This window comes from Oncorhynchus keta, chromosome 28 (assembly GCF_023373465.1).
Source record: "Oncorhynchus keta strain PuntledgeMale-10-30-2019 chromosome 28, Oket_V2, whole genome shotgun sequence".
NCBI classification, from domain to species: domain Eukaryota; kingdom Metazoa; phylum Chordata; class Actinopteri; order Salmoniformes; family Salmonidae; genus Oncorhynchus; species Oncorhynchus keta.
Genome location: NC_068448.1, coordinates 44,667,645 through 44,688,782, shown reverse-complemented (window position 1 = coordinate 44,688,782; position 21,138 = coordinate 44,667,645). Strand labels below are relative to the sequence as shown.

Below are 21,138 nucleotides of genomic sequence, written 5' to 3'. Positions count from 1 at the left end.
GAGATCAGATTAAATATGTATTCACTGTAATCTGGGCCCGTATTCATAATACTTCTCAGTGCTGAATTTAGACCTGCTTTGTCTTCTACATCATAATGAAGAAGACTACGTGACACAGGGGCGTTGTTCCTAGATCAGCACTATTAATGTATCCTGGATAGGTAGGAGATTGAGATATCACCCTTTGAATAAGTGTAATTACACATCAGAGATGAGTCAAGTCACTATGCTGGTCTAAAGCTTATGGAAATATCAAACTGAGAGTCTCTTACACCTTTTCAGGACAATGATTTCATGACAACGCATTTTGTTTTATGCATGGTGTGTGAGAAACAGCTCTGTCAAGGGACACAAGTGAGAGAATCTTAAGATTTTTGTTTTTGGACAATGAGCAATTTTGCAGCAATTATTTGTTGCCTTCCCTGTGATTTAGATCTGTTCTTGTGCGTCTGTGTGTGTGTGTGTGTGTGTGCGCGCGCACATTCTTGATAACTTAATTGTGTTTAATGTATGTGATGGTGTTTCTAAAGCAACTTACAGTCAGCCACTGTTGCTAATGTGTTGTAAGCATTCTCATGCAAAAATTATTGGTTGAGGTGGGAGGTGGTGATTAAAGGGGCAATCTGTGATTCAAACAATGACAAAGCAGTCATCCCAGGTAGCCTAGTGGTTAAGAGTGCTGGGTCAGTAACAAAAAGGTCACTGGTTCAAATCCCGGAGCCGACTAGGTGGAAAATCTGTTGATGTGCCCTTCAGCAAGACACTAAACTCTAATTGCTCCGGTAAAATCGATCTCGATAAGTGTGTCTGCTAAACGAGTAAAATGTAATCCCACCACTTTTTGGGGTAAACAGCTGAGGGGTGGGGCTTAAGAAATGTAACCACTCAAATGTATAGATGGGGCTATGGATTGAAGTTACACATTGTTTACAATTAAATGGTTTTTACAAACAATCGGCTAAAACAAGCTTATATTTTGGGTTCTGATGAGGGTTAAGGCATCTGAACTAAGCTCCTGTGGTATTTACAAGTTATATTCTTCCAGAACCAATCCTGTCTTCCCTCACCAGTGCCTCTGTGAGTAGCTCTGTCCTGTGCTCTGTGGAGAACTTGAGCGTTTCAGACTTCTTGCCGCTGCCCTTGCGGAATGTAAGGTTGAACTCAGTGCCCTGGCCCTTTCCCACCGGCGTGATGCCGCATACGTCCCCATACGGCCACTGCAGGGCACCACAGAGGAGACAAAGAGGCAAATAGGTCACTGAGGCATGTCACATTCACTAAAGCTAAAAATGACAGATCATAGATTAGCATCCAAATGGTGACAAAGGATATAGCGATCACAAGGATGTCACATGACTCAGACAGAGACCTAATTAAGGGTTTTAAAATGAGCCCACTGACCTGGTTTGTGACTTCGAGTGTGGCGGGGTTGTACGTGGTAATGCCATGAGTGCCCACGGAGAAGACTCGTTTGTACCTGGAATAGAGAGGAGGAAAGCTCAGTCAGTCAGATACCTACCCACACAACATCTGTTATACAAAGACCTACAGGACATTGCGAGGACTGGGTAGTAGCCTAGCGGTTGAGAGGTTGGGCCAGTAACCGAAAGGTTGCTAGTTCGAATCCCTGAACTGACTAGGTGAAATCTGTTGATGTGCCCTTGAGCAAGGCACTTAACCCTAATTACGCCTGTAAGTAGCTCTGGATAAGAGCGTCTGCTAAATGACAAAAAAAAAAAAAATTGAGTTAAGGCATGGACACGTCGGTAGCATTTGCCGGCCAAGAGTACTTAGCACCTCTGAACACAGTGCCGGACGTACAGTGAGTTCCAAAAGTATTGGGACAGTGACACATGTTGTTTTGGCTCTGTACTCCTCCTGCGGGGACGGGGTCTGAGATGAAAAAAGAAATAAAAATACTATACTAATTTCTCACCATTAAAATAACAGAGGTGGGTATTTGGGGGGGTGTATGATATCTGTGCATCTAACTTTCTCACTCATCATTATTCACGATAATCCCTAATCATGGTAGCATCCACATTTGTATTTATTATGGATCCCAAGGCAGCAACTACACTTCCTGAGGTCCAGCAAAATTAAGGCAGTAATACATGTGAAAAACATTACAATACACTCATAACAGATTTCACAACATATTAAGTGTGTGTGTACTCAGGCCTCTACTCTAGTACCACATGTATATGTGTACATGTGTGTATAGTGCGTATGCTAATGTGTATTTGTATAGATGTGTATGGTTGTGTTGCTTCACAGTCCCCGCTGTTCAATAAGGTGTATTTTATCAGTTTTTTTTAATCTAAATTTTACTGCTGGCATGAGTTACATGATGTGGAATAGAGTTCCATATAGTCATGGCTCTATGTAGTACTGTGCACCTCCCATAGTCTGTTATTGACTTGGGGACTGTGAAGAGACCTCGTGGCATATTTTGTAGGATATGCATGGTTGTCCGAGTTGTGTGCCAGTAGTTTAGACAGACAGCTTGGTGCATTAAAGAACACCCTCTGTGTTCTGTTAGACAGGTAACTCTATCCATAATATAGCAGGGGGTGTAAGGCCATAACACAGACTATAAAAATATATAAATATATGCCATTTAGCAGACGCTTTTATCCAAAGCGACTTACAGTCATGTGTGCATACATTCTACGTATGGGTGGTCCCGACTATGATCAATAATGTCAAAAGCCGCACTAAAGTCTAACAAAACAGCCCCCACAACCTTTTCATCATCGATTTCTCTCAGCCAATCATCAGCACAGTAAATGCTGTGCTTTTTGAATTTATGTAGAAGTGTTTAGAAACATATTCTATTGTTATTTACAATAGAAGTGACTCCGAAATTTAAAAAATACATTATTTATCATTCATTTCTATTGGGCACCTAACAATCTGAAACACAACCAAAACGAACAGCAAATGCATCCAACAAATGTGTAGTGTTCCAAGCTTGATGTTGCCGAGTCATTGTGTGCTATGAATATATGACCAAATACTTTTATACACAAGTGAATGTCCCAATACTTTTGGTCCCCTAAAATGGGGGGGACTATGTACAAAAAGTGCTGTCTAAACTGTTCACCCGATATGGATGAAAATACCCTGACATTAAAGCCAACAGCCTAAACTTGAACCCCATATTCATTCTACAGCCAAAACAACAACAAGTTCGCTCACTGTAATTTGCTAACAGAGTGTAAACCAATGTCGAAACAGCAGAAAATGTTGGCAGTCCGACACCTACCAGCAGGTGTTCCCTGAAAACAAACTGCGTCAAACGAACTTTGAACCAATGTCAGATAAAGGCAGACCGTCATTCAGTGCAATTTCTCCTGTAGGGGCAATCTATTCCCTACATAGTGCCCTACTTTTGACCAGAGCCCTACAGTATGTGACCTAGTCAAAAGTAGTGCACTATATAGGCAATAGGGTTCCATTTGCAACTTAGGGTAGCTCAACATTCAGTAAAGAAATTGACTGGAGTACTGCAGTGATGGTGGTGGACCTGAATGGCTTTGCTGCTGAATCCTAAGTGGTGGCATATCTGAAGTGACAGAGGTTAGACCAAGCACTGGCTTGGCTGGCGAATTCCATTAACATTGACGAATTGATGCGAAAAAAATCCCAGTCAATGCTCCCGAAATACCTCTGGAGCAGGAAATAACCATAGTAGAAATAAAGAACTATTATATCGGAGGAGTTTGACACTGGACAGAGTGAGATGAATGTACCAGGGAACTTGTATGTGCATCTCAAATGTCACCCTATTCCCTAGTGTATTAATTTTGACCAGAGCCCCTATAAAAGGAATTAGGTGACATTTGTGAGGCAGACGATAAATACTGTACCAAAATGGAGCGGAGCTCTCAACAACTGCTACCGTTTTGTCACTGGAACTGAATAATAAGTAGGGTTTAGCTAGCGAGTAGCTTGCTGACACTGAGGGAGACCACGGTTGAGTTAATATAAAATCCCAGGGAAGCGTGCTTGAGATCTATGAGAAATGTGAGCGCCTGCCACATTCAAAGGGAGTCAAAAAGGGCAGCCACTAAAGCGATGACTGTGTGTTTATAAGTGTGTGAACGCGTGTCGGAGGGGGGTCTGCTGATCTAACAGCCCAGTGCACCCTGCCCTAGCTACCTCAGAGTGGATGAAGACTTTCCTCTAGGCTGCACCCTTGATCGCTTTCCTCCACATAAGACCGAGGGGGAAACTAGGCTAGCTGGGCACGTCGCCATTCACACAAAGAGAGGGCTAAAACTTAACTGACTTCCCTTCCCTACTAAGGCCTAAGATGAGTCCCAAATCACACCCTATCCCCTATATACAGTACTTCTGACCAGAGCCCTATGGACTAGAGGTCGACCTTTGATCCACGCAGAAGTGTGTCCAGATATCAGTGATAGAAATACAGGGGTAGAGTCTACAGTCTCTGCATCCCTGTAGCAGAGTCTACCTCCATCTCAATCCTTATGCAAGCACATCGTTTCCCTTTCATCCTACCCTGAGCCAACTCCCACCCACCCTCCCTCCCTCACTCCCTCACTCTCCCTCCCTCTCAGCTCTAAGTGCAGGGCCCCTGCTCTGCTATGAGGGCACCCCTCTACATACATGGGGCCTTTGTCCTTGCTGCTCAGTGGCTGGGCCAGGCCTAGTCACACGACTTGTTAATTATTCATCCTCTGTGACCTGTACTCTCAAGGCAGATACAGGAACTCAACCAGCCTAGTCTAAACACAGCCCAGCACATACTGTAGTAGTTAAGTCCAGGAGTTTTTCCTGACCAGGACATACTCTGGGCCCGGGTTATAAACTAACTAGGGCACCCCAAGTTTTTCCTGGGCAGGTCACATGGTCAGGAAAAACTCTACATAGCCTACATGGGTCAGAGGTTATGAAAAGTAGAGGGCAGGGCTGGCTAGGCTGCTCCTCACAACAATAACAGCCATTATACAGGCATTCCCTCCATGACCTCAGAGTGCTTTACATCATCATAAAGGCACTGCAATTCACATTTCATACGAGTGTTATTGGAAGCAGTGGAACATTTAATTGGCAGGGGGTGATTTCCATGTAAAAAAGCCCCATGAGCACCAACATGAAGTTCATAGGAGCATATGAAATTGGGTGTCAAATGAAAACCAAGAGTCAATATTTGAGAAATTAATACAGATTTTTAAACAATTTTCCATCTTAAAAATGTGGAATAAGCAAAGGCTTTGATATCTGGTCAAACAGAAAAAGGGTCTTAGAAAACAACAACCAGAAAAAGTCTTAGGGTATTAGAAATACATCAAAAAACAATGTTGAAGTAAAGATCCCTGCCAACTACATCACTTATATTTAGTCTGAGAAATGTAATGCCTTAATTCCATTACCAAAAACCCACATATCTTTAAAATATTTTCACATTTCTCAGAAGTAACAAGGTAGACATATATATATACACACACACACACACACACACACACGTTAGTGTTTTTACAGATAATAATTCATCAACAAAATTGGTAAGTGATTAAAACTCTAAATTCAATCACCAAATCAGTAACACGATTTCTGCAATTGAATTGGCTACAATGGGAAAATCACAAAAGTCACAAACCACAGTTGGGTTCACAAGTTTGGACAGCACAGTACACAGAAAAGAAAAGTAGAATATAGTTCAGTAGGGTATAGTACACAGTAGAGCACACGAGATTTGAGTACACCAACTCCACGTTCCAAACTTGTGAAACAGACATCGATGATTGATTCAGATTTGGTCCTGTTTGGGGGCAGAGTTCATTAAAATAAAAAGTGTGTGTGTTTAGAATAATACCCAAATATACAAAAGGAGGATATTGCATATTTAGGATACATCACCATGAAGAGAATGATGTTCATATTTCATAAGTATGCATTTCTGTGTAGTATAGACCAGGGACACATGATTAAATTATGTTCCCGCAATTCTGTTACTGGGTGCAAATCCACTTTACTTACTGTAGTTCAATAAGCAAAATATATATTTTTCAAATGCAATGTGGCATGTCATAGCTGACACCCCATTATTTCTGCAGACATCATTGAATCTTAATTTGGAGCAGATACATTTTTTTAATTTTTTTTTTTTTTTAAAGAAACGCTTGGACACAAATTGCAGGAGATTTTTCCAAAAGTCTGTTACCAAATTTAGAATCGGCACAGTTCTTCGAGGAAATGTGTTTTTGTCAAATGTTCAGTGTAAATTGTTAAAAGTAGTCCTTTGTGCATGGAGTTGTATGGTTCGTTAAACTTTTAAATCAATGGTTTTTGTTTGGCATACATTTTAACGAGGCACAGAGGCCTAATGCAAAGGAAGGCAGTGATAAGCACTAAGGCACTTGGGTATTTTGTCTACAGCTGTAAAATCTATTGTCTACAGACAGCTAGGCTTTGGTACATGATGTACACACAAGCACACAGTGAAAGAGCCTTTCCATTGACTGAATCAACTTGTCTCTTCCCTCAACAATTCCTCACTATTGTCTGGGACAGAGGAAGGCAGTAGTGTGGGAGGTGTGTAGTAAATGGAGGATGACGTTACCAGGGAATAATAGAGATTAAGGTTAAAAGGGAGTTTATATGAAGAGAAAGCACAAGACTCAGTGTTAGCGATGCATACTACAGCCCTAACCACAGACACAGCAGGGTAAATCTATTTGAATTCTATCACTTCTTGAAAGCATCACTTATGATTTAAACTAAACTTTCATACATGTTTGCCCAAGAAGAAGTGGTCAGAAAGTGACTTCAGGAGATTAAGGTGCTCAAAGTTGACCCATTTCGCATAATCTACGAGAGGTCGACCGATTATGATTTTTCAATGCCGATACCGATTATTGGAAGACCCCCCCCCCAAAAAAAGCCGATACTGATTTAAATCGGCCGATGTAAAAAAAAATGTTTATTTGTAATAATGACAATTACAACAATACTGAATGAACACTTAGTTTAACTTAAATCTAATACATCTATAAAATCAATTCAGCCTCAAATAATCAAACATGTTCAATTTTGGTTTAAATAATGCAAAAACAAAGTGTTGGAGAAGTAAAAGCGCAATATGTGCAATGTAAGAAAGCGAATGTTTCAGTTCCTTGCTCAGAACATGAGAACATATGAAAGCTAGTGTTTCCTTTTAATATGAGTCTTCAATATTCCCAGGTAACAAGTTTTAGGTTGTAGTTATAGGACTATTTCTATCTATACCATTTGTATTTCATATACCTCTGACTATTGGATGTTCTTATAGGCACTTTAGTATTGCCAGTGTAACAGTATAGCTTCCGTCCTTCTCTTCGCCCCTAACACACAGAAATATGAGCCTTAGGTCATCAATATTGTCAAATCCACAAACTATCATCTCGAAAACAAGACGTTTATTCTTTCAGTGAAATACGGAACCGTTCCGTATTTTATCTAATGGGTGGCATCCATCAGTCTAAATATTCCTGTTACATTGCACAACCTTCAATGTTATGTCATAATTACGTAACATTCTGGCAAATTAGGCAGCCCAAATTGTTGCATATACCCTGACTCTGCATGCAATGAACGCAAGAGAAGTGACACAATTTCACCTGGTTAATATTGCCTGCTAACCTGGATTTCTTTTAGCTAAATATGCAGGTTTAAAAATGTATACTTCTGTGTATTGATTTTAAGAAAAGGCATTGATGTTTATGGTTAGGTACATTCGTGCAACGATTGTGCTTTTTTCACAAACGTGCTTTTGTTCAATCATCCCCCGTTTGGTGAATATGGCTGTTTTTGTTAGGAATAAATAGTCTTCACACAGTTCGCAACGAGCCAAGTAGCCCAAACTGCTGCATATACCCTGACTCTGTTGCACAGAACGCAAAGGAAATTACACCATTTCCCTAGTTAAAAGAAATTAATGTTAGCAGGTAATATTAACTAAATATGCAGGTTTAAAAATATATACTTGTGTCTTGATTTTAAGAAAGGCGTTGATGTTTATGGTTAGGTACACATTGGTGCAACGGCAGTGCTTTTTTTCGCGTATGCGCTTGTTAAACCACCCGTTTGGCGAAGTAGGCTATGATTCAACAGGCACCGCATCAATTATATGCAACGCAGGACAAGCTAGATAAACTTTTGAGCACTCAGCTGTACCTTTTGGGGTCTCATCCGTAGACACTCTCCGTACTGTTTCACATGATTTTTGTGTAGGTGGTAAGAGGTGAGTGGTGTTTGAGCCTGTAGTCGGGACTGGCTTGCAGCATATTTTGCAGAGGACGTTTTTCTGGTCAGTGTCAGACTTTTCATACCCAAACCACGTCCATGCTACCGTCACATTCACTCTCCATGTTTGTTTGTTTGTTGAAAATGTCCTTCCACAAGTCACGTGTGGAGGAATGCAAAACGTCGTCCAATTGATTAAAAATATTGCGGTAAAGAGTGATTTGTACAACAATGAAATAAACGATAGAGCATAATGTGAAACGATAGAAAAATGTGTATAGTCACACACACACACACACACATATATATATATATATATCGTCATATCGCCCAGCCAAATCTTTAATTATGCAGACCGACGGATTAAAATTAATTTGACATTGTAATACTTCTGACTGCCAACTTTCTAGCTCTGCCCACAACTTCCGGACTTCATAGCATTCCCAGAAAGCATTAATTATTTAGTCATTATTAGTTTTACACTTGAGACATGACTCTGCCGTTGTGCTGTATAATGTGAATTGTCTCTTGTAGAATACATTTTATACATTAATTTATACTGGATTAAGCGTACATTTCCGTTAACTGTAATTTCATCAGTTACACTCCAACTTTCCCCTTATCTTGTGCCAGTATCAGTTATTTTTAATTCTTAGTTCCAATAGTTTATATTTTTTTTCTAAGAGACTGTCAGTTAGATATGCTCTGTGCAAGGTTTTGTATATCTTACCTATCAAATGAACATCCTTTTCTGACACACAAGATTCCCTCAAGGAAATTCCCTCAATTTCAATTTGATATCAAGTTTTCATAACAATTGGTAATCAGCATTTTTGGACACCGATCATGGCCGATTACATTGCACTCCACGAGGAGACTGCGTGGTAGGTTGACTACCTGTTATGCGAGTGAAGCAAGGAGCCAAGGTAAGGTGCTAGCTAGCATTAAAAGTGCTCTTCACTGACGAGTCGCGGGTTTTGTCTCACTAGGGGTGATGGTCGGATTCGTGTTTATTGTCGAAGGAATTAGCGATTTGGAGGTGGAGGGTCCGTCATGGTCTGGCGCGGTGTGTCACAGCATCATCGGACTGAGCTTGTCGTCATTGCAGGCAATCTCAGCTCTGTGCGTTACAGGGAAGAGATCCTCCTCCCTCATGTGGTACCCATCCTGCAGGCTCATCCTGACATGACCCTCCAGCATGCCAATGCCACCAGCCATACTGCTCCTTTTGTGCGTGATTTCCTGCAAGACAGGAATATCAGTGTTCTGCCATCGCCAGCGAAGAGCCCGGATCTCAATCCCATTGAGCACGTCTGGAACCTGTTGGATCGACGGGTGAGGGCTAAGGCTATTCCCACCAGAAATGTCCGGGAACTTGCAGGTGCCTTGGTGGAAGAGTAGGTTAACGTCTCACAGCAAGAACTGGCAAATCTGATGCAGTCCATGAGGAAGTGATGCACTGCAGTACATAATACAGCTGGTGGCCACACCAGATACTGACTTACTTTTGATTTTGGACCCCCCCTTTGTTCAGGGACACATTCCATTTATGTTAGTCACATGTCAGTGGAACTTGTTCAGTTTGTCTCAGTTGTTGAATCTTATGTTCATACAAATATTTACAGATGTTAAGTTTGCTGAAAATAAATGCAGTTGACAGTGAGAGGATGTTTATTTTTATTTTTTTGTTGAGTTCAGTCTATATATATTTTAGGCCTATATTCATTTGGTTTGCAACTATATTTGAAGAGTTCTCTATTTACCTTTTTAGATTTTATACATTATTTTATATTTTGCTAAATGCTTAATTGAAAATGTGCAAAAATATTCTAAATAAGAGAAATAATCAAATATGAGTAAGTACCTTTTATTTGTTGAGTATAATTCAAAATGTAATTTTAAAAAATAAATAGGCATTCACATGTGGTCATCGTGCTATGTGGCCATATCTCCCAGCCCTAATTCAAGACATGGCATATGGGAGTGTAGTGAGATACCCAATGGGCTGGACGATTCTCTTCTCATAACTAATCTTGAAAAAACGTATATAAAAAAAAAAAAAACGCAGAAAAAATCAATCCGCCATCATTAACACAATGTAAAAAATCTAATGATTTATTATTGAAATAGCATGAGAGACCGAGAAAACCCTGTTTGTAAGCTTTTACATTATATCACATTTCAAACATTTATCTTTTCAAGTGAGAAAAACATGGCCGTCTCATGTTATGGTGGGGTCTCTCGAATATGTTAGGTATTCCGGTCAAAAAAAAGACAATGAGAGGCCTCCCGGGTGGCGCAGTGGTTAAGGGCGCTGTACTGCAGCGCCAGCAGAGACTCTGGGTTCGCGACCGGGAGGTCAGTAGGGCAACGCACAATTGGCCTAGCGTCGCCCGGGTTAGGGAGGGTTTGGCCGGTAGGGAAATCCTTGTCTCATCGCGCACCAGCGACTCCAGTGGCGGGCTGGGCGCAGTGCGCGCTAACCAATGTTGCCAGGTGCACGGTGTTTCCTCCGACACATTGGTGCAGCTGGCTTCCGGGTTGGATGGCGCTGTGTTAAGAAGCAGTGCGGCTTGGTTGGGTTGTGTATCGGAGGACGCATGACTTTCAACCTTCGTCTCTCCCGAGCCTGTACGGGAGTTGGAGCGAATGAGACAAGATAGTAGCTACTAAAAACAAATGGATACCATGAAATTGGGAAGAAAAAGGGGTAATTTAAACAACAAAAAAACAAGTACTTATACAATGGGCAAATATGTATTGAAGATTTCGTTCAAATCTAAAGCGATGCTGTCAAAAAGTGATTGAATGCAAATGAATTTACCCAGCAGAAAAGCCTGTGAGAAACAGACTACCTCTTCTGTTAAACTCTTCCCTCCTCCGCACTGTGCAAACTTTGGGGTTTTGCTTCCCTTTACCAGTTTCAGATTTCAGAGTAATGCATCACATTAAGTACCTTCCTTCTTGAGTCTACTGGAAAGCTTGGTACAACTGCACAGCACTGTACAGCACTTTGAGATATCAGCTGATGGAAGAAGGGCTATATAAATAAATGTGATTTGATCAACCAGCATTCGGTTTCCAAGTGGAGGCAAGAATGTCAAAGCCTTCCCTCTGTCTCAAGTGAGCCCCACCACAGTAGACTGTGTCATGGATACTCACGCCAGACCTATCTCAGTTGAGGAAGCCCATCAATTCAGAAATGAACATGGGCACGTGCATTCAAAAGTCCTCCATCTGCTTTTCAGTCTCCTGTCATATTTGACACAGCGATCTCATTACTAGCAAAGAATAATGGCTGCAATGTTTTTATTTGTTTCCTTTATGTTTTGCTATTTTAACATAGTTGGCAATGACAATATAAGTTACATTTTAGGTTTGTATCATTTTCATTTAGATATAATTTCTTACCACACAACATTGATTTTGAGATATGAAGACATTATAAATTAAATTAAACTGTTCCACGAAAATGTGCGTGTGAAAACCATTACTTGCACGCAGATAGGTAGAAATGGTAAGATAAACAAACTGGCATTCCACGTGAGAAAAGGTTGCAGACTCCTTGTGTAGCCTATTGCCCTAAACTTCAGGAGAGTAATTGCAGAATCTGCGAAAGCCAGCAGGAGGAGAATAGTTCGGTCAGGTTACTTTCTTTTTCTTCTGGTTATAGATCTCTGGCTCCTTCTTGTGGCATGTGTCTTATTAAATCGAACAGTAAGCTTAAATATTGCAGCAGCCAGGCTCTACGGGGGGCTTGGGCCTGCCCAATATTAGATTTTATCAGTGGTGTGCCCACCTATGTTATATTTCTGACTGGATCACAAATGATGATGACTCTATTTGGTTAGAAATTTAGACTGTTTCAAAAACACCCATTGCAGGATATTTATTTTTCAGAAGCTTCAAGTATGTAAAAGATCACTGCAATAATCCAATTACACTTAACACACTCAAAGTATGGAGGTCAGTTCAATGTTTTTGTGAAGGTCCTAACTAACCTCTGCTCTCACCCAGATTCTTAACAACCCAGATTTTGTACCAGGATTGTTGGATGCTGGCTTTAACATTTGGCTTGATAAGGGCATAGCTAGACTAAATCATTTAATCGCTTTAGATTTTGTCATTTGAGAAGATGGTTGAGAAATATCAACTCCCAAAGCAGGACATTTTCTGCGTTCTACAAATAAGACATATTTTGAAGAGCACATCCTTGATTGGCAACCCTGATGTGCAGTTGAAGTCAGAAGTTTACATACACCTTAGCCAAATACACTGAAACTCAGTTTCACAATTACTGACATTTAATCCTAGTAAAAATTACCTGTTTTAGGTCAGTTAAGATCACCACTTTATTTTAAGAATGTGAAATGTCAGAATAATAGTAGAGAGAATGATTTATTTCAGCTTTGAACTCTTCATCATACTCCTAGTGGGTCAGAAGTTTACTTACACTCAATTAGTATTTGGTAGCATTGCCTTAAAATTGTTTAACTTGGGTCAAAAGTTTCAGGTACCCTTCCACAAGCTTCCCGCAATAAGTTGGGTGAATTTTGGCCCATTCCTCCTGACCGAGCTGGTGTAACTGAGTCAGGTTTGTAGGCCTCCTTGCTCACACAAGCTTTTTCAGTTCTGCCCTCACATTTTCTATAGGATTGGGGTCAGGGATTTGTGATGGCCCCCCCAATACCTTGATTTTGTTGACCCCAAGCATACTTCCAAAGTTGTGGCAAAATGACTTAAGGACATTATCCACTTGGAAGATCCATTTGCGACCAAGCTTTAACTTCCTGACTGATGTCTTGAGATGTTGCTTCAATATATCCACATACATTTCCTCCCTCTTGATGCCATCTATTAAGTAGGTTCAACTCTAGGAGACAGAACACATCTCCTTCCTGAGCGGTATGACAGCTGTGTGGTCCCATGGTGTTTATACTTGTGTACCATTGTTTGTACAGATGAACGTGGTACCTTCAGGGATTTGGAAATTGCTCCCAAGTATGAATCAGACTTGTGGAGGGCTACCTTTTTTTCTGAGGTCTTGGCTGATTTCTTTTGATATTCCCATGATGTCAAGCAAAGAGGCACTGAGTTTGAAGGTAGGCCCTGAAATACATCCACAGGTACACCTCCAATCGACTCAAATGATGTCAATTAGCCTATCAGAAGCTTCTAAAGCATTGATATAAATTTTCTGGAATTTTCCAAGCTGTTTAAAGGCATAGTCAACTTAGTGTATGTAAACAATTAACCAGCATGGCTACCACAGCGACACGCCATCCCATCTGGTTTGGGCTTAGTGGGACTACCATTTGTTTTTCAACAGGACAATGACCCAACGCACCATCAGGCTGTGTAAACAGCCAACAAGTGCTCAGCATATGTGAGAACTCATTCAACACTATTGGAAAATCATTCCAGGTGAAGCTGGTTGAGAGAATGCCAAGAGTGTGCAAAGTTGCCTTCAAGGCAAAGGGTGGCTATGTGAAGAAGCTCAAATATAAACACGTTTGGTTACTTCATGATTCCATGTGTGTTATTTCATGGTATTGATGTCTTCACTATTATTCTACAATGTAGAAAATGGTAAAAATAAAGAAAAGCCCTTTAATGAGTAGGTGTTTGAAAACTTTTGACTGGCATTGGGGTGGAAAGCCGCAAGGGATCTTGTTCCGGCCATATGCTCCACAGGGAGCGAAGAGGAGAAACATTAGGTAATAAACAAAACCCTTCTTTCTTGGCCTCCCAGTCAAAGCCCTAGCCTGACTAAATTACTTTCCACTCCAAACACATCACCACAGGTCCTTGCAGGACACATCAAGAGGCATTAGCAGGAAGCAGCCCTCAACCCTCCCCTTCCTGTGGCCATAGCTAATCTGCTCTTTAGCACTGCTGCTATAGTTACCTCAGTCAATGGCTGCCTTAATAGGACAAAGCCATTTAGGAAGCACGTATCAGTAATGTAATCCTGTTGTCTAATGCCCAATGCCTCAGGTATCACTTCTATTGAAGCCTACCAGAGAAACAGGATGGGACCAATTTTTTTTAGTAACATTTGTTTGCCCTTTCCAAGGTATAGAAGAAGCTATTGATTCATGAACTCATTGCTACCATTCAGCTGTATTTATGAACCTTATCTTAGAGCTAGGGCTGGGCGGTATACTGTATTTTCCTATATACCGGTATTGATGCTTTATATTCTATAACGTTATGTTGGTTAAATGTAATACATCACTTAAGTTCTCATAGTTTATTCCATTTGCTACTTGTCGTCTCTGTCCCTCTCCTCCTGCATGCCACTTCTCCATGCGCTTCCCACACCAAGCCCTAACCCCTATCACTTGCCGTGCCGTTCACTCAGTCTGCAACAAGATGGTGACAACAATGCTGATTCTTACTATGCTTCTTAATATAAATCCACAAGTGTTCCATAATTACATTATCTGCAAACAGACAGTTTATATATTTTGTTTTATTTTGTTTGTGGAAGTATATCTTTCTAAATCAGAGAGTAATAGGCGAAGCATGAATGTTAAGCTAGCGCTAATTACCTACACGGAATTAAAATAAATGAATTAGGCACTAATCCATGGATTTCACATGACTGGGCAGGGGCACGGCCATGGGCGGGCTGAGCATAGGCCCACCCACTTGGGAGCCAGGTTCAACCAATCGGTAGCTCGGATCAGCCAATGAGAATGAGTTCTCAACCCCAAAAACTGCTTTATTACAGACAGAAATACTCCTCAGTTTCATCAGCTGTCCAGGTGGCTGGTCTCGCAGATGAAGAAGCCGGATGTAGAGGTCCTGGGCCGGCACAAGGTGCACCTGTGTAATAATCATGCTGTTTAAACAGCTTCGTGATATGCCACACCTGTCAGGTGGATCGATTATCTTGGCAAAGGAGAAATGCGCACTAAAAAGGATGTAAGCTAAATGTGCACAAAACTTGAGAAATAAGCTTTTTGTGGCCATGGAACATTTCTGGGCTCTTTAATTTCAGCTTATGAAACATGGGACCAACACTTAATGTTGCATTTAGAGTAACTTCCGGCGCCGACAGAGATGGCAGCCTCACTTCGCGTTCCTAGGAAACTCTGCAGTTTTGTTTTTTTACGTGTTATTTCTTACATTGGTACCCCAGGTCATCTTAGGTTTCATTACATACAGTCGAGAAGAACTACTGAATATAAGAGCAGCGTCAACTCACCATCAGTACGACCAAGAATATGACTTTCCCAGAGCGGATCCTGTGTTCTGCCTTCCACCCAGTACAACGGAATGGATCCCAGCCTGCGACCCAAAACAACGACGTCGTAAAAGAGGCAAACGAAGCGGTCTTCTGGTCAGGCTCCGGAGACGGGCACATCGCACACCACTCCCTAGCATTCTACTCGCCAATGTCCAGTCTCTTGACAACAAGGTTGATGAAATCCGAGCAAGGGTAGCATTCCAGAGGGACATCAGGGACTGTAACGTTCTTTGCTTCACGGAAACATGGCTCACTGGAGAGACGCTATCGGAGTCGGTGCAGCCAGCTGGTTTCTCCACGCATCGCACCGACAGAAACAAACATCTTTCTGGTAAGAAGAGGGGCGGGGGAGTATGCTTTATGGTTAACGAGACATGGTGCGGTCACAACAACATACAGGAACTCAAGTCCTTCTGTTCACCGGATTTAGAATTCCTCACAATCAAATGTCAACCGCATTATCTACCAAGGGAATTCTCTTCGATTATAATCACAGCCGTATATATTCCCCCCCAAGCAGACACATCTATGGCTCTGAACAAACTTTATTTGACTCTTTGCAAACTGGAATCCACATATCCTGAGGATGCATTCATTGTAGCTGGGGATTTTAACAAGGCTAATCTGAAAACAAGACTCCCTAAATTGTATCAGCATATCGATTGCGCAACCAGGGCTGGTAAAACCTTGGATCATTGCTATTCTAACTTCCGCGATGCATATTGTTGCTCCCTGCCTACAGACAAAAGCTAAAACAAGAAGTTCCCACGCTGAGGTTTGTTCAATGCTGGTCCGACCAATCTGATTCCACGCGCCAAGACTGCTTCAATCACGTGGACTGGGATATGTTTCGTATTGCGTCAAACAACATTGATGAATACGCTGATTCGGTGAGCGAGTTCATTAGAACGTGCGTTGAAGATGCCGTTCCCATAGCAACGATTAAAACATTCCCAAACCAGAAACAGTGGATTGAGCTATTCCCTCCGCAAGGCAATCAAACAAGCTAAGCGTCAGTATAGAGACAAAGTAGAATCGCAATTCAACGGCTCAGACACAAGAGGTATTGTGGCAGGGTCTACAGTCAATCACGGATTACAAAAAGAAAACCAGCCCAGTCACGGACCAGGATGCCTTGCTCCCAGGAAGACTAAATCACTTTTTTGCCCGCTTTGAGGACAATACAGTGCCACTGACACGGCCCGCAACCAAAACATGCGGACTCTCCTTCACTGCAGCCGTGGTGAGTAAAACATTCAAACGTGTTAACCCTCGCAAGGCTGCAGGCCCAGACGGCATCCCCAGCCGCGCCCTCAGAGCATGCGCAGACCAGCTGGCTGGTGTGTTTACGGACATATTCAATCAATCCCTATCCCAGTCTGCTGTTCCCACATGCTTCAAGAGGGCCACCATTGTTCCTGTTCCCAAGAAAGCTAAGGTAACTGAGCTAAACGACTACCGCCCCCCGTAGCACTCACGTCAGTCATCATGAAGTGCTTTGAGAGACTAGTCAAGGACCATATCACCTCCACCCTACCTGACACCCTAGACCCACTCCAATTTGCTTACCGCCCAAATAGGTCCACAGACGATGCAATCTCAACCACACTGCACACTGCCCTAACCCATCTGGGCAAGAGGAATACCTATGTGAGAATGCTGTTCATCGACTACAGCTCAGCATTTAACACCATAGTACCCTCCAAACTCGTCATCAAGCTCGAGACCCTGGGTCTCGACCCCGCCCTGTGCAACTGGGTACTGGACTTCCTGACGGACCGCCCCCAGGTGGTGAGGGTAGGTAACATCTTCACCCCACTGATCCTCAACACTGGGGCCCCACAAGGGTGCGTTCTGAGCCGTCTCCTGTACTCCCTGTTCACCCACGACTGCGTGGCCACGCACGCCTCCAACTCAATCATCAAGTTTGCGGACGACACAACAGTGGTAGGCTTGATTACCAACAACGACGAGACGGCCTACAGGGAGGAGTTGAGGGCCCTCGGAGTTTGGTGTCAGGAAAATAACCTCACACTCAACGTCAACAAAACTAAGGAGATGATTGTGGACTTCAGGAAACAGCAGAGGGAACACCCCCTATCCACATCGATGGAACAGTAGTGGAGAGGGTAGTAAGTTAAGTTCCTCGGCTTACACATCACAGACAAACTGAATTGGTCCACCCACAAACAGCATCATCACCTCAGGAGGCTGAAGAAATTCGGCTTCTCACCAAAAGCACTCACAAACTTCTACAGATACAGCACAATCGAGAGCATCCTGTCGGGCTGTATCACCGCCTGGTACGGCAACTGCTCCGCCCACAACCGTAAGGCTCTCCAGAGGGTAGTGAGATCTGCAGAGGGGCAAACTACCTGCCCTCCAGGACACCTACACCACCCGATGTCACAGGAAGGCCATAAAGATCATCAAGGAACACAACCACCCGAGCCACTGCCTGTTCACCCCGATATCGTCCAGAAGGCGAGGTCAGTACAGGTGCATCAAAGCTGGGACCGAGAGACTGAAAAACAGCTTCTATCTCAAGGCCATCAGACTGTTAAACAGCCACCACTAACATTGAGTGGCTGCTGCCAACACACTGACTCAACTCCAGCCACTTTAATAATGGGAATTGATGTCAAATATATCACTAGCCACTTTAAACAATGCTACTTAATATAATGTTTACATACCCTACATTATTTCTCATATGTATACGTATATACTGTACTCTATATCATCTACTGCATCTTTATGTAATACATGTATCACTAGCCACTTTAAACTATGCCACTTTGTTTACATACTCATCTCATATGTATATACTGTACTCGATACCATCTACTGCATCTTGCGCTCTGTACCATCACTCATTCATATATCTTTATGTACATATTCTTTATCCCTTTACACTTGTGTATAAGGTAGTAGTTCTGGGAATTGTTAGCTAGATTACTCGTTGGTTATTACTGCATTGTCGGAACTAGAAGCACAAGCATTTCACTACACTCTTATTAACATCTGCTAACCATGTGTATGTGACAAATAAAATTGGATTTGATTTATATTTTTGTTCAGTATACATGAAGTAAGAGAACGATTACAATTTTAACATCTAATTAGACTAATTAAGGTCCCCTGGGAAACACTGACTAACACTTTGTTTCCCACCCTGTCATTGAAATCCCAAAACCTATATAGTGCTGGTTCGACAGATCTAGTGGCTTTTTCATTCATTGTCATGTCAAACAAATGTATTCCAAGCTTCAAAGCGCTGCCCACTAGATTCCACTATAGAATTAGAATAATCATTATATTTCCAACAGTTGGCCGATTAATTAGGCCTAGATTCCTTGCCCACAACATGCAGAATTACACGGCAGTGTGAAAAGTATAACAAATGAGTGCAGGAAATGCAGAAATTGATGAAAATTATGCATTTTTGGGGGGGTTAGATTGAACAGCATAAAGCAATCAGAATGGATAAAACCCCATTGAAATCACTTAGAATGCATTTGTTGCCACCCTAGGCTCATGAACTACTCAAAGCATATTTCAAACTTGTATTATTCAGAAACACAAAATATTGTAAAAAAAATATGGAAAATATTGCGATATGATATTTTGGTCATATCGTCCAGCCCTACTACTCAGAGTAATCCGTCTAACCAGCACTATATAGGTATTGGGATTTCAGTGATATGTATTCCAGATAGCAATAATCTGACAGTAGTGATTTACTTACACCTTGTCCTCCCCTTTGAAGATAAGGAAACGTAAACACAATGGATGAACCAAGTCAGGGATTTCAGTGCTTTCCCTTTGCTCTGGTGTTGACATCAATGTGTCTGTTCTGCTGCTGCTTGATAGCTAGGCCTACAACTAGGCTCAGTGTGGAATGGTAGAGTACCTGGCTTGATCTGAACATTAAGACCAAGACTCTTTCACAGCATGATAATGCCATTCACAGGGCAGATATGCAAATGTTCTGAACAGAAATATAAAGGCATCATGTAAAGTGTTGGTCCCATGTTTCATGAGGTGAAATAAAAACACTTGAAATCAGAGGTTGGCCGATTATGATTTTTCGACGCCGATTCCGATTATTGGCGGGCCCAAAAAAGGCCGATACCGATTATTGGAGGACCCACACACACAAAAAGCCGATAACGATTATTGGAGGACCCACACACACAAAAAGCCGATAACGATTATTGGAGGACCAATGGCAATTTGAATGCACAGAGATACCGTGACGAGATCCTGAGGCTCATTGTCGTGCCATTCATCCACCGCCATCACCTCACGTTTCAGCATGATAATACATGGCCCCATGTCGCAAGGATCTGTACACAGTTCATGGAAGCTGAAAATGTCCCAGTTCTTCCATGGCCTGCATACTCACCAGACATGTCACCCAATTGAGCATTTTTGGGAAGTTCCAGTTCCTGCCAATATCCAGCCACTTCACACAGCCATTGAAGAGAAGTGGGACAACATTCCACAGGCCACAAACAACAGCCTGATCAACTCTATGCGAAGGAGATGAGGAAAATTGTGGTCACACCAGATACTGACTGGTTTTCTGATCCACGCCCATACATTTAAAAAAAAACTAAGGTATCTGTGACCAACATATCTGTATTCCCAGTCATGTGAAATCCATAGTTTAGAGCCTAATGATTTTTTTGCAATTTGACTGGTTCCTTATATGAACTGTAAAAAAATTGAAATTGCTGCATGTTGCATTTATAGTTGTGGTGCTAGACTAGTGCAGTAGTAGTTACAGCACATGGAGTAAGTACCTAACTCAGCCTTGCAGACCAGCTCCAAGGACAGAGAAATTGGTCATTCAACCAATTAAATCCTATCATGGAAAGGAACATTAGAATATGAGGTGCGCCTCTTACTTTCCCCTCCAGGAGTGTTTGGTTGTGTAGAAACAGGCCAAGTCTTTGTTGTCTTTGATGACATTCATCTTCTGGCAAGATCTGCAATACAGGAGAACAAGGTCAAGGGAGACAAGACATAAAGGGATGATGAAATAGGCTTTTTAGAGTCTTGCTTTAGGGTCACTTCAATGAGTACATACAGGTGGCAATGGATGCCAGGCAACGTTAATTTAAGCAAATGGCAGAAAGCATAGACTGGCCTACGGTCTGCAAATTCAACTACGCGTGAAGAGCACAGGTCAATGGGAGGGAGGGATTCGCATCCTATTGCCATCTAAAGTAGTCATGTGAGTTGGGAGCAGAGAAGAGTCAGCTGGATAACCAAAAGCTAGTTCTATTGAGAAGTTACACAGGACCACCCTGACCTTAAAGACATTAATGCACATTATGTCACACACTGTCCAAAAATACTGCCACACACAATTCACACTGTTGGATCATATTCTACACCTCACATCGAAATCCTTGTTGACATTCCCTGTGCTGGCTGGGAGAGTCCCGTGACCATTGAGTCACTGGCAAACTCTGTGGCACTAAACAGTGTTGAACAGAAAATGAGAGTCAAATTGACAACAGACGGAGGTGATACTCTCTGACTGATAGATACTGTCTCAACAGCAGTCACAGCAACAAACAAAACAAAAAGCAGCCTTTGAGCCAATCAGATCAGCATAC

At 42.0% G+C, this 21,138-nt stretch overlaps 1 protein-coding gene across 5 annotated transcripts in view; it reads right to left on the bottom strand.

Moving 5' to 3' along the window:
* LOC118361467 (dnaJ homolog subfamily C member 13-like) overlaps positions 1-21,138 on the bottom strand; it is a 64,232-nt gene that overhangs the window by 38,153 nt on the left and 4,941 nt on the right. For all 5 annotated transcript variants that reach the window (XM_035741424.2, XM_035741426.2, XM_035741428.2 and 2 more), the window contains exons 2-4: positions 20,422-20,502; positions 1,402-1,477; positions 1,068-1,217 (exon numbers count right to left, since the gene is read on the bottom strand). In XM_035741424.2, the coding sequence (XP_035597317.1) occupies positions 1,068-1,217; positions 1,402-1,477; positions 20,422-20,489 (294 nt within the window). In that variant the 5' untranslated portion in view covers positions 20,490-20,502. The remainder of the gene's footprint in view (positions 1-1,067; positions 1,218-1,401; positions 1,478-20,421; positions 20,503-21,138) is intronic.